Raw genomic sequence first — 14,264 nt, 5'->3', positions numbered from 1 at the left:
ACTACAGGAAGAACAAGATAAGATCATGCTAACAAAAGCCATTAGTGGTCTGAGATAAAGACATGTGAGATCTTGGGACTATGGGATACAATTAGGTCAAGAGTACAAGCTTTAGATTGAGTAGGTCCAGTCACAGCACAAGAACTGCATCCACAAACTTTTGGCCATAACCTGCATCTTTCAGCTGAATCACCTCAGTCTTCCTGCTTATCCTGGGTTTTGAGAAAGCCAAACACACTCAGAGTAAAAAGTCAACAACATTTCCTCAAGGTAATCCTCACAGCTTCTATCTTTGAAGGACATGTTTCAATCATTCGTCATACTCTCCATCCTACAGAGAACACAGAGACACTGAGGAAAGATTGCTGGACCAGAGTGAAAACCCAGGATAAACAGGTTCAGTGAATGTTGTGTTGAAGGTGTGGAGGTGGAACAGTGTGTCATTGGAGACTCTGTAGAAGGACAAAGTGCCAGCAGGCCAGTCCACATACACTGCTACCCTGTTAGAGACCGAGGAGGAGGCGATGGGTATTCTACGGTTATCATGACAGGCAGCGTGGCCACCATCATCATCAGAACAGAACAGTCTCCAGGACTGATCATTCATGCCAAACACCCCATCCTCACTATGCCCTTTCCTTATGATTCCTCTGTAACTCACTGCTATATGAACTCCTCCTCTCCACTCCACCTCCCAGTAACAGCGACCAGTCAGACCATTACTACACAGCACCTGATGACTGTCAAATCTGTCTGGATGATCGGGATATGACTGAACCTCCTTCACACGTGTCATCTTCCTGTTGTTGTCAGACAGTTTGATATCTATGTTTACTGTGTTTGTGTCGACTGTGAGTTCACAGGAATCTGATGGAGAGAACAAGACAGTTAATAATCTATCATCTGTTCGTTTATTGATCAGAGATCAGAGATTTGAAGGAGTGATGTCACAGTTTGAAGATGGTTTTTACACTTACACTTCCTCAGACCTTGTGTCAACCATTGGTCTCCAGCAGGCTCCACCCTGACACAAGGGAACACACATATTTGAAACAACAACACCCCGAAAACTGTCTTCATCTGACTTCAGAAGAACCAAAGAAGAAAAAACACCTCCTCTATCAGTAGAGGTCTTCATACCTGAGGGTGTCCAGTCTCCACTGTGGATCCTCCAGTCCCGCAGACAGCTGCTTCACTCCTGAGTCTCCTGGATGATTGTAGCTCAGGTCCAGCTCTCTCAGATGGGAGGGATTGGAGCTGAGAGCTGAGGCCAGGGAAGTACAGCCTTTCTCTGTGATCAGACAGCCTGACAGCCTGAAAACACACAAAACAACACACATGGAAGATCATCTGAGGTTCCTGCTGCGCCAGTCAAACACAAGTGTCCAAATAAATGAACCAAAAATAAATACAATGAGTGAATCAGATGGTTTACAGTGACCGTGTCATTGTGGTATGAAAGTTAAAGAGTCCACAGACTAACAGCTAACATCAGCATGCTAACATGCTAACAATGCTAACATCAGCGAAAACAAGCGTGTACAGGTAAGCTGCTAAATGGTCATCGGTGTTATGGAATTTTCTATCCTTAGGCTGCACATGGTTACGTGTGGGCCTTGAGGTCCTCAGCAGTATTAGTTGTTTGTCTTTGGTTGGGAACAGTAGGTGCCAGTCTATCTCAACACTGTGGTGTCCAGGGTCACAGGGACCTGTTGCTGCCTTCATAGACATAATAGATAACTTGTTGTTGACGTTCCAATCTGCGTAAACAGACATCTGTGTCTCCAGACTAGAACATGCTGACAATAACACCTCCATGGGTAAAGACATTCTCTGTGACTCATTCTGGGCGTGTAGTATTTGTGGTGTTATCTTGGGGTTTAAAGTCGATCCACCAGGATGAGTTGGGCAGAATGTGAGACCGACTCAGGCACTTCTGATGAACTTTGAGAGTGTCTCTAATTCTCCTTGGCTAAGCGTCAATAAATAATACAGCATAAGACATCAGAGGCTGCTGAACACTTTCTGAACTCCTGACCATTGACCATTGACCTTTGACTTCAGCTATTTCTCCACAACAATCAGCTGAACAGGTTAATGAATCCTTACCTGAGACTTTCCAGTGTACAGTGTGGACTCTCCAATCCAGTAGACAGCAGCTTCACTCCTGAATCCTGCAGGTCGTTGTTACTCAAGTCCAGCTTTGTCAGTTTACAGGACTGGGAACGGAGAACTGAAGACAGAGCTTCAAGACTTCTCTCGGAGAGGTTACAACCAGTTAGTCTGAAGAGACAACAGAAAAGAAACAAGTAGTAATGTAATGTTTACATTTACAAATGTAAATGTAATCAAAATCAACCTTTAAAAAAACAAAAAGCACCAAAACTTTCAGTTCCACACACATCTTATTTAACTCCAGCTGAAACTTACATAGCTTTCTTGGAGGCTTTGATCACTGGCAGCAGTTTCAGAAGAGCCTCCTCTGAAGCAGAGAATTTCTTCAGGTCAAACACGTCCAGATCTTTTTCTGATGACAGTAAGATGAAGACCAGAGCTGACCACTGAGCAGGAGAGAGTTTGTCTGTGGAGAGACTTCCTGATCTCAGGTAGCGTTGGATCTGCTCCACTAGAGAACGATCATTCAGTTCATTCAGACAGTGGAACAGGTTGATGCTTCTCTCTGCAGAGGGAGTCTCTTCAATCTTCTTCTTGATGTACTCGACTGTTTCCTGATTGGTTTTTGGACCACTTCCTGTCTGTGTCAGCAGACCTCGTAGGAGAATCTGATTGGTCTGCAGTGAAAGTCCCAGGAGGAAGCGGAGGAAAACAGTCCAGGTGTCCATTTGGACTCTGTAAGGCCTTGTCCACAGCACTCTGGTAGAAGTGTGTCTCTGCAGATTTCCGTTGTTCTTCTGACAGCAGATTGACTCCAGAGCTGAAGGTCAGATGGACATGAAGAGCAGCCAGAAACTCCTGAACACTCAGATGGACGAAGCAGAACACCTTGTCCTGGTACAGTCCTTTCTCCTCTTTAAAGATCTGTGTGAACACTCCTGAGTACACTGAGGCTTCCCTGATATCGATGCCACACTCTGTCAGGTCTGATTCATAGAAGATCAGGTTTCCTTTCTGCAGCTGCTTAAAAGCCAGTTTTCCCAGGGACTCAATCACTCATCGTCCTGCTCTCTGGACCAGTGTGGATCTGTCTCAGCTCCTCCATCATACTTGATGTTCTTCACTTTGGACGCGACCACCAGGAGTAGATGTACATCTCAGTCAGGTCTTGGGCAGCTCTCCTCCCTCTCTGGTCTTCACACAGAACCTCCAGAACTGTAGCAGAGATCCAGCAGAGACTGGGATGTGGCACATGATGTGGAGGCTTGTGATGTCTTGATGTGGGAGATGATTCTGCTGGCCTGCTTCTTGACTCTGAATCTCTTCCAGAAGTACTCGTCCTTTTGTGGGTCAGTGAACCCTCTGACCTCTGTCACCCTGTCAACACACTTAGGAGATCTGATTGGCTGCTGCAGGTCTTGTGGTTATCCAGAGGCGAGCCGGGAAGCAGTTCTCCCTTGACGAGGTTTGTCAGCAGCACATCCACTGAGGTGGACTTTGTAACATCCTCCGATCTCAGTGTTGTTGAAGTCCAGAGGAGAGTCGACACTCATCCCGACCGTCAAGGATGAACACAACCTGGAAGTCTTGAAACCTGCAGATTCCTGCTTCTTTGGTTTCAGTGAAGAAGTGATGAACAAGTTCCACCAAGCTGAACTGTTTCTCTTTCCAGCACATTCAGCTCTCTGAAAGTGATGGAAACATGAACTGTATTTCTGGTTGGCTTTGTCTTCAGCCCAGTCCAGAGTGAACTTCTGTGTTAAGACTGTTTTCCCAATGCCAGCCACTCCCTTTGTCATCATGTTCTGATTGGTTCATCTCTTCCAGGTGGGCTTAAAGATGTCTTCTTGTCTGATTGTTGTTTCTGGTCTGCCTGGTTTCCTGGATGCTGTTTCAATCTGTCTGACCTCATGTTCATCATTGACCTCTGCAGTCCCTCCCTCTGTGATGTAGAGCTCTGTGTAGATCTGGTTCAGAAGAGCTGGGTTTCCTTCTTTAGCAATCCCCTCAAACACACACTGGAACTTCTCCTTCAGCTTAGATTTAAGTTTAGACTGACAACATCCAGAATAAATTCCTGAATGAAGACACAACAAAAAGATCATTCAGTGATTTTGAGAAAATATGACAATTTAAGTTCCCGAAAGAATCCATGTAAACACATTTGTGTCCTTCTCTTGAGACATCAGAACGTCTCATTCATCCATCATGTTAAATCTTTAGAGAAATCATCTTACTGCTCTGCAGACAGTCAGCCAGCTGGTCCTGCTTCATTTCCCTCATGAAATGGAGTGTGATCTTCAGAAATGACTCTCTGCTGCTCTTCCTCTGCTCTTCATCCTCCCTCTGACTCTCTAAGCCTTCTGGGTCATCTGGACTCAGACTTTTCTTGATCGTCTTCAGCTCGTTCTTTACAAAACTGACAATGTTCTCCTCCAGCAGCTGCAACAGATATTATATAATGCCACAACAAGTTCAAATCATGGAACTAAACATCAGTTCCATGTTGGACTGATTGAATCCCATGGTCTAAAAAGTTCAATAGTTGTTGTCAATGTACAGACCATAAATGTGGAGTCCATGTGCTTTGAAGCGTCGCCCACTGGGATCCTCAGAGCTCTCGTCGACTCTGTGGAGGAATGAGCTCATGTTATGTCATTATGCCATTGGGTGGCTCATCCCCGGCTCCTCCAGTCTGCATGCAAAGTGTCCTTGGGCAAAACACTGAAGCCCAAATTGCTCTGAGTCGCTTTGGATAGAGATCTGTTACTAAATGTAATGTGTCTGTCCACACATAAAAAACACAAGGTAAAGGTACAAATACAGCCACCAAGAACTCTTTTAATGTACATACATATCTATCTATACAGAAAAATAATTCAAGTTCACCTGTTTAGTAAAAGTCTTCCTCCATGAAATACTATAAGAATGTATCTTTTTATTATAAATGATTTACAATTAAAGGTAATAACATTACTCATTGTCTGATGATTGTTCAGATTTTTAATTCAAATAAGGTCTTTTGAGCGGTCTTGCGGACAGACAGTGGGTCCAGGTCCAGGGACTCCCTCCTTGCCGGGACTCACCCTGATTCATGCTGCTCAGCTCACGCACCCTTTGACCTGGAGAGGAAACACAAATCATTCATGTGCACATGGATCATCAAGACTGTTTTAGACTGTCTTAGCCATGTCAATCTGAAATCATATTGTTCAGTTCTCCAAACCACACCAGCTCTAATCATTGTTGGTCTTGATCACTACTCCTCTGCCTGTAATTTATGGGTCATTTTTTACATAAATCTCAGCTTTGAAACACACATCAAAAAAGTGTTTCTTTCCGTTTAAAGCACGCCTGGGTCTGACTGCAGGTTACATAACAGACATGTTGACCCCTTGTGAGCCGGCTTTCAGCCTTAGGTCCTCAGGTGGGTCCAAAGTCGAGGCTTGAAACTAAAGGTGACCATGCTTTTGCCATCAGTACCACTCGACTTTGGACCACCCAGCCTGAGAGGACATCAGGCTTGTAGAATCAGACTTCTTTGAAATCACTTCTTGAAACACATTTTTATTGTTAAAAAAGTGGTGTGTGAATGTGTATGGCTGGTTATGTAGATGTGCAGGGCCGGCCCGTGCCATAGGCAGTATAGGCGCCGTCCATCCAGGGGGCAAATGGGGAAAGAAAAACAAAAGAGTAACTTTCACTTTCCTTATAGTAAAACTCGTTGGTACTATTATTATTTCTTGATATGAAAAAACAAGCCCACGTTAATTTAACTGAATAGAAAAGCCTATTAAATAATAATAACAATAATACTTACCTGCTAAGCCCCCTCTCCTCTGACTGGTTTGACTGTAACACCCAGTGGTTTCACACACTCACACACTTGAGATATCTGTATCTCACCCTGCTATTCTTGGACCATCACCAGTTATCTCAACTTCAGCAACATGGAGCAATCCTCCTGTGGCCTCCACCTCTTGTTTACAGTTTTTATTTTGTAGGTTGTTAAATCTTATCTCATGTTCTTAAATCTTGTTTTATTCTGCTTTGTTCGGTTCTCTGTTTCTGCTTGTCTGTAAAAGCACTTTGTAAACTCTGCTAGATACATAAAGTTACTGTTGTTGTTATTGTTGAGTGTGACTGAAAGAGCACACTCTTTAAAACCTCTCGGGCTTCTTCGTCTTCCGTTTCTTCTGATTCGCATCTCCTCCCAGAGTTTTTGTCGCACATACACAAAACAGGTATCAAAGCGACGGGTATCAAAACGGGAATGGCGTGCTATGACTTTTCTAAGAGTTTCGACAAACAGTTTTGCCAAAAATCGCCAAAAACGAAGCCAAAAAATGAATGGGTGTGTATTGCGAGAACTTTCCAGAGCTAGAGTGAAGAGGGAGAGAAAAAGTCGTCGAAAAATAAATTTGTAAACTGCGATTGTGGCCGCAAATGTGAAGCTACAGTAATCATTTATACCCTCAAAACGTAGGAAAATTCGAGGCGGTCCCAGTGATAACACTGTTGAAGCTGTCACATTTATAGTTTTGGCTCTATACGCACTAATTGACTGACTACTCCCTTTCGCAGCCTCATACACTCCCATGTTATTTTGAGAAGAGATTTTTCCAGAAGGAGCAGGGAGCACCTGTGCTTTCTCTAACTACGGAGGTCAAAGTTTATACAATTTTTGCCTGAAAACTAGACAAGGACATGGTCCACGAGACAAGGATTCTTGTGGTCATTTCGTATTTTGGTTTGAGGCATACCTTATAGGTTGTTTTTGGGGGGGATCGAGGGGGATCATTGAGAGATTTACTGTGCATCTCAGTGGGACCGACACTAATTACTCTGACCTGCAGCTCACCCTGGTTGCTTGGCAACCTCAAGCATGCCTTTGACTCACTTTGTTGAACTCTCTGTATGATATCAGACTATCAAGACTACATTTTTAATGTCGGCCATTTTATCCCTGTCTCTGGCAGGCACAAACACAAACACACAGACAGAGAGACAGACACAGACACACAGACAGAGAGACAGACAGACACACCACACACAGACAGACAGACAGACAGACAGACAGGGCAGACACACACAGGACAAGCACACATGCACCCACACACACACAGGACAAGTCTTTCAAAAATAAGAGTCCCTTCAAAATAAGAGCCCATTAAAAAGGCAATGATGACACAGCTTGTTGTATTAATACTGAATTTACTGAGCAGTGTCAGTAATATTATATGGGGGCGACGGGGCCACAGTCAGGCACACTCAAAATTTCTTTAGAAATGTTCTGGTTGTAATTATTATTATTATTATTATTATTATTATTATTATTATTAGCAAATCATTTATCCTGCAAAAAGATCAGCTGCTCCTGCTCAGAGCTCGTATTCGGACACAAAACATCTATTAATACAGATATTCATCTGCTGACTGAATATACATGGAGCTTTTTCTGCAGCGGCTCTCCGGCCGAACGGAGCCGCATTTAGTGGCTCAGGCAGCGGGAGAGCAGCGGCTCGTCTCCGCCTCCTCCACAGGGCGATTCGGGCATTTAAAGCTGCCTTCAGTCATCAGTATGTGGAGCTGCACATTAATATTAGAGTAATAAAGACTCTGTGTTCAACTCCTGAGCAGTCCTGGCTCTACTTTTACTCCTATCTCACCGTTTGTACTCACAGAATGTCGGATTGTGTTGGCAGCGGTTGTTGGAGCTCCTTCGTCCTGACTTCTGAGCGCTGACTGCTGATTTTTGCTGTTTCCAGTCCAACTAATCTAACGACAGCTTATGACAACGAGTCCAACAGGAAAAACTTCAGCTGGAGGTTTGGGTGGAGGAAACAAACTGCGTCAGATAAAGTTCAGCAGACTGTGCGGGGTGGGATCTATGCCGACGGAATCAGTTATATAATCGGGCATAAAGCCAATTTAGTACTGATGAATAAACCTCCTATCTCCCACACCGATAGTTGTATTGGTAGTAGGTCGGGTCCGGACCCAGATGCTGTCTCATACGGACCAGGACCTAGTAGAGCCCAAACAGAGGGTTTTGGATTTAACAGCTTTTATAGTCTTTACGGTAGTCGGTTTGTGGATGGAGAAACGCACAGGCCAATCACATACGAGTTAAGCCATCCCATGTGATACCAAAAGAGAGTGAGACACAGAGGAGTGATACAAAAAAAAAAGAAAACAGCTTTTAATCCAGAATGGACAGACTCCTTTCTGTTCATACTTCCCACAGGGAGCACTAAACCAGTGCGTCTCATATGCGCAGAAACTGTGGCACTTATTAAAAAGTGCCAATGTGAAACTCCATTATGAGACAAAACATAAAGTGTTTGAACAAACATACCCACTCAAATCTCAAGTGAGATCACATAAAAGAAGTCTCAGGGCCCAATAAGACCAGTCCACCAGGATCCTGAGCCACACAGTCACTGCCCAACAACGTGCTCATGAGTGTTCCCTCATGTTCTGGAACTTTCTATTCTTAGGTAACACGAGGTCACGTGTGGGCCTTGAGGTCCTCGGCAGTATTAACTGTTTGTCTTTCACTGGGTAGCAGTCTATCTCAACACTGTGGTGGCCAGGGTCAAAGAGACCTGTTGGTGCCTTCATAGACATAATAGATAGCTGGGTGTAGTATTTGTGGTGTTGTCTTGGGGTTTAAAGTCGATCCACCAGGATGAGTTTGGTCGACTCAGGCACTTCTGATGAACTTTGAGAGTGTCTCTAATTCTCCTTGGCTAAGCGTCAATAAATAATACAGCGTAAGACATCAGAGGCTCTTGAACACTTTCTGAACTCCTGACCATTGACCTTTGACCTTTGACTTCAGCAATTTCTCCACAACACTTCAGATTTGCTTGGATTTTGGGTCAACACAAAAAGCCATTTACTGATGGAGTAGCAGGAACACAAAAACAAGTGCTTTGTGACAAAATAGAATAGAATAGAAGACATCTACCTGTATAAGTATACACCATTTTTTTCTTACCTCTTCTCCTCTATTTATTATATTACAATTAATATTATATTAGAATAGACTGTTCATCTGTACATACATTTTTCACAAAAACCTAAATTATTTACAATCCTTATGGCTCTTTCTTTTTGCAATACATGGATGTAGGTACAATCCTTATGGCTCTTTCTTTTTGCAATACATGGATGTAGGTTGCCCCATACCTCCACACAATAACTAAAGTATGGCAGCACAAGTGAACAACAGAGAATATAGTGCTTTATGATTCAAAATGTAGCTTGTTTTTCCAGGACTACAATGCTCCTTGGTTTAAAATCACAACTACACATTTTATTTCATAAACTCTTTCAATCTGTACTTGAGTGTTTGTGTTATTATTACCAAACAACATAATGTTTGATTCGTCCACATTCAATGTGATTTCTTCCAAACAAAATAAAACACATTTCAGAATTTTTGAGACTCTGCATATATCACTTATATAAAGAATGAGCAATTTGGGTCCTGATATGGACCCCTGAGGTACTCCATAAATGATATACAGGCATATTGAATTATGCTCACCTATCTTCACAAAGTGTTACCTGTTTTTTTAAGTAAGATTATACTACAAAACTACAAAAATTAGCGAGTCAAACAGTAAAAACTCGTTCCATTTACCTTCAGCTGGAGGTTCAGACGGAGAAAACAAAGAGCGCCACAAAGATCATACAAAGTTCAAATAAAACACGAAACCTACAGACGACTTGAGCATCAAATTACATCAACTGTTCACACTGATGGGTGGGACCACATCCTGTTTGTCCTCGCTTTGACTCGTGAAGCTGGCTGATAAGTCAAGCTTCCGCAAATGCCAAATTCAGTCACCCGAATCTTTATACAAAGACATGCAAGACATAAATAGACACCTTCATTCAAATTCAAATTAAAGGTGTCTATTTACTTCTTGCATGTCTGTGTATTATGATTACGACATGGGTGGATAGATTAAAATTCAGGCATCCAGTAGCCGCATGAGACACAGTAAACATATACACTGTTGTCCATAAAGTTGGGATCAAATATTTTTTACTTATTCTCGTGAAATGAATGTGACAGTGTGATTTATTCTTTATAGTGTGTCTCAAAACGTTATTGATCAATCTATTCCAAACATATCGCAGTGAAAATTAAACCATAATTAACCTGAAGTGTATGAACAGGAATAAAAAGAGTAATGAGTCTGAAAACAACTGTACTTCACGCCTATATATGTAAATCTGCACTAAGAAATGCAAATGTGGAGAGATGGACTGTTGCGTCGTGGCTCCCTGGGAGCAGTTAGGGGTTGGGTACTTTGCTCAAAGGCACATCAGCAGTGCCAAGAAAGTGAACTGGTACCTCTCCAGCTACCAGTGCACTGTCTATACTTTGGCCCATACATTAAGATTAGACCTCTATTTGAATTTAAATTAAACATGTGCTAAGACTTTGCAAATCTATTATTTAAAAAAAAAAAAAAACTGACTTCATGACTTTATTCAGTGTAAGAGTCACACTGAATAAAGTCATGAAGTTAAGTTTGTTCTTCTATTCTTACCTGTGAGTAATTTCTTATCAACCTTGTGTATACGAGCTGCTGTGACTTTCCCCGTGTATGTGGGATCATTAAAGTCCATCTTATCTTAGAAATAGAGATTAAAAACCATATACAGCTAACTGTAGACTGTAGAAAATGAATGAAAGTCACTCACCGCTCTGTCTAGTCAAGCAGCGTGCGTCCTTGCTGCTTCCTCCCCAGCACACCATAAAAGAGGAAACAGGCCACCACAGACTGTTAAGACATCTGCAGCAGAGTTTTTTTTTGTGCAGGCTTCTCATGAAACATGAAACATTTTTAATGCAGAAAACTTCACTTACTGATTTCATTCAAATAAGCAGAAATCACCCAACAATGAACATTCAGTTCAATTCAGGAAAAACTCAAATGAATCCATCTTTAGGTGCGGCAGTAGCTCAGTCCATAGGGACTTGGCTTGGGAACCGGAGGGTGGCCAATTCAAGTCCCACATGGACCACATGGACCGACCTCCCCCCAACTGGGCGCTGGTCTGGCTGGCTGCCCATCACTCCACCATCTCTCTCCACATTTGCCATGTCTATGCCGTTGTACTGCATGTGTGTGTGTCCGGGTTAAAACGCATGTAAATAAAAATAGAATGAAAAAAGAATTTCCCCATTGAGGGATTAATGAAGTATATCTTCTTCTTCTTCTTTAGCATTATTACAGACACTGTACCTGAAGGACAACTTTGAAGAACCCGAAAGCATCAATCAAACTCAAATCTACCACCAGCTTGATTTCTGTACGTTTCTTTGGATATTTAAAGGTGAAAACCAACAAGCTGGAGATTGTTGAAGGACAGATCATTGAACACACAAAGTTCAGAGAAACAGGCCATCAAAGATGCTGTTTCCAGCTTTGGTCACTAGAGGGTGGTCTCAGCCTTTTCTTAGGAAGGCCTCATTTACAGTCAACTATATAGCCTGTTGTTATTGAATAACAATAAAGAATATCTAATAAATGAGTCATCACATGTCCCCAAAGACTAAATAAATAGTATAATTCAATCAGTCAGCCAAGTTTGTTTGTCACAGGTAATCATATGAGGTGCATACACACTGGATTCTAACCCCATGTAGAACAGGAGGCTGTGATGGTTTAGGACGTGTCCTCGCTGTGGCCTGAGGACAGAAGCTCTTCATGAGTGCAGCAGGGACACAAATCTCCTGCTGTCCATAGAAAATGAACCACGGCACTTATTTTATACCGTGCCTGGTGTAAATATCCTTTAAGGTCTTTTCAGACGGGGAGTGATTGACTCATAATTCATCTTTTTTGTTTATTTACGAAGCATTTGTCGGCTCATCTATTCACATGAGGAACACAGTGAGAGCCTGCAGATCAGATCAGACAGAGATGGAGAGATGTTCCCTGAAGGCCAGGTAGAACACCACCTTTTGTACATCCAGCCAAAAGAACCAGTTTCTGCAGGACCTTGCGGCCTTGTTCTTTGTTGTTTTTCGTACCAGGTAGTGATGTTCCCCCTTCAGGAGGCTCTCAATGGTGCAGGAGTAGAAATTACTCAGTATTTCAGATGAATTTCCTCAAGCGTCTGAGGTGAAACAGTCACTGCATTGCCTTTTTCTCACCACAGACTCAGTATGCAATGCCAAGGTCCTCTGCTGCTTCTTCCCAAAGTCCACCATCAGCTCCTTAGACTTCAGGAGCTGTCTGCACAAAAGCAAATCAGGTGCTATACTTCCATCAGATAGGCCTTTCTTCAGCTGTCAGGCACACCACAGCTGTTCATTAACATTAAAACAGACTATCCACGGTAGCTTTCCTTCATCAGTCCATGTTAAACCTTATTTTGTGACTGAGCTGTTTCTTTTCCAGAAGCTCCTAGCAACATTAAGATATTAAAGCTACACATATAGACGGGAGCCAGTGATTAATTTCATTTTATGCCAAGAAATGTCGACAACAGTGTTCCCGTTACTCACCTCTCAGCGCTGCTCTATAATCAAGCAGGCATGTTATTCCCTTTGGAGGATTTTCACGTCGGATCGGCTTTCTAAATGAGCATTCACAGCCATTTGCCGGCATCTTCTCCAGATGTGCTCTGCCCACAATAAATATGTGATTACCAGCTGTAATTGAATGGGATGGAACAGCTTCTTCTTTGGTGGAACACAGGTGGGATGGATCAATTAAAGTCCATCAGCAAGATTCGTGCACACAGCACAACACTTTGGGTTTGACTGTGGAGGCACGAGCCGTGGCTCACGAGGCATGCGAGCAATTTAAGAGAGGAACGAAGGAAGAAGAAGAGAAGGGCATGTCTGCATTCATGTCGGTTTAAGTTCCCAGAGTGTCAAATACTGATCAGTGTTACATCTACACCACAGGCATCAGGAGACGTAGTATAAAGTCCACGTAAGGACTCAGGTTGATGTTGAAAGTTACGTATGACAACCTGTAACTTATTTTAACCCAAATCATGATCTTCTTTCTTTTAGACAGTTTCCGTCTCAGACAATGTTGACCACGTGTTCAGAACATTCATTCGAGGATGTCGTGTGCGTCTGTATGAGACGCAGAGGGATGTAACAAAGCAGCATCTGTATTTAATGGGAACGTGTTGGTAATCCTAATGTACCAGATGTCCGTTGCATTTTTGCATATTTCATCTTGCTGTGCATCCGTTTACTCTGACGGATAATCTGCAGACGTGAAGACTCAACGGAGTTCTTCATAGCTGTGTCTGGAAATCTGAAACAGTGACCCTGTTTAAGAAGCTCCAGGCATCTTAACCAGAATATATCGTTAAATAGACGATAAATCAAGTTATATGTATGACTGTAAGTAAACTGTGTAACCCGTTAATGCAATACCTTATATCTAATATTTCTCAGCGTTATGCATTATTAAATGTTCCTCCTTATTAGTCTGATCCATGGTGTGTTGGGTTGCATTGCCCAATCGGTCCACAAGATGTCCTCAGCATGTTTCCCCACACACAGTTTGGCAACTCTCTCCATTTAAGCAATCATCCAGTCCGGTTTGTGCGTCTGCCCCAGTTAGTCTCTGCTTGTTTGTTAGTGCTCCTCGTGCATGAGTAGTTGGCCTTCCCATATTTCATTGTACGCTTTAATCTTTTCCTCCATCCTCAGTGGAGACCTAATCCTGTCTCATGGGCTACTGCTTTGCATTTGGGTCTTGAACTGCCTTCCTCGGGGCTTGACAGGCCTGTTTGCCTGGTGATGTGCTTTTACCTTCTAGTATTTCATGTTTAATAGCAGAGGGAAGATATGCACAGAAGGGCCAAACAACCTGAAGGTATCAGAGTGTAGAACATTTAGAAGAAAATTTAATTGATTTACTGACTGAGGGAACATCATCGTCTTTAGCTGTCTCTGATGAATACTGATGCAATCAACAACAGGTGTGCAGGTTTACAAAGTAGTGAGGATATTAGTCTGCTCCCAGAATTCCCTTCAACTTGAGGCATGGTGTGAGATGTTGATGTGTGATGAAGCCAAGCTCACACCTTGTTTCCACCGGGCGTGGCTCGATGATGCCGTATCTGTAAAGAGGAGGTTTCATTAGAGCGGG

At 42.8% G+C, this 14,264-nt stretch overlaps 1 protein-coding gene across 1 annotated transcript; it reads right to left on the bottom strand.

The window, feature by feature from the left end:
* Positions 1–236: 236 nt before the first annotated feature.
* On the bottom strand, positions 237–4,731 carry LOC109142433 (NLR family CARD domain-containing protein 3). Its single transcript, XM_027273817.1, is given in 19 exon segments — positions 237–867; positions 978–1,024; positions 1,141–1,314; positions 2,110–2,283; positions 2,431–2,828; positions 2,830–3,180; positions 3,183–3,259; positions 3,262–3,351; positions 3,354–3,383; positions 3,386–3,510; positions 3,512–3,556; positions 3,558–3,626; positions 3,628–3,653; positions 3,655–3,833; positions 3,836–3,916; positions 3,919–3,947; positions 3,949–4,192; positions 4,353–4,557; positions 4,680–4,731. Coding segments are annotated over 19 exon segments (2,898 nt in total). The 5' UTR covers positions 4,698–4,731; the 3' UTR covers positions 237–331.
* Between the last annotated feature and the right edge of the window lie 9,533 nt (positions 4,732–14,264).

Source organism: Larimichthys crocea, chromosome XXII (assembly GCF_000972845.2).
Source record: "Larimichthys crocea isolate SSNF chromosome XXII, L_crocea_2.0, whole genome shotgun sequence".
Lineage (NCBI taxonomy): Eukaryota > Metazoa > Chordata > Actinopteri > Sciaenidae > Larimichthys > Larimichthys crocea.
This window is presented reverse-complemented; position numbering and strand designations above follow the sequence as displayed.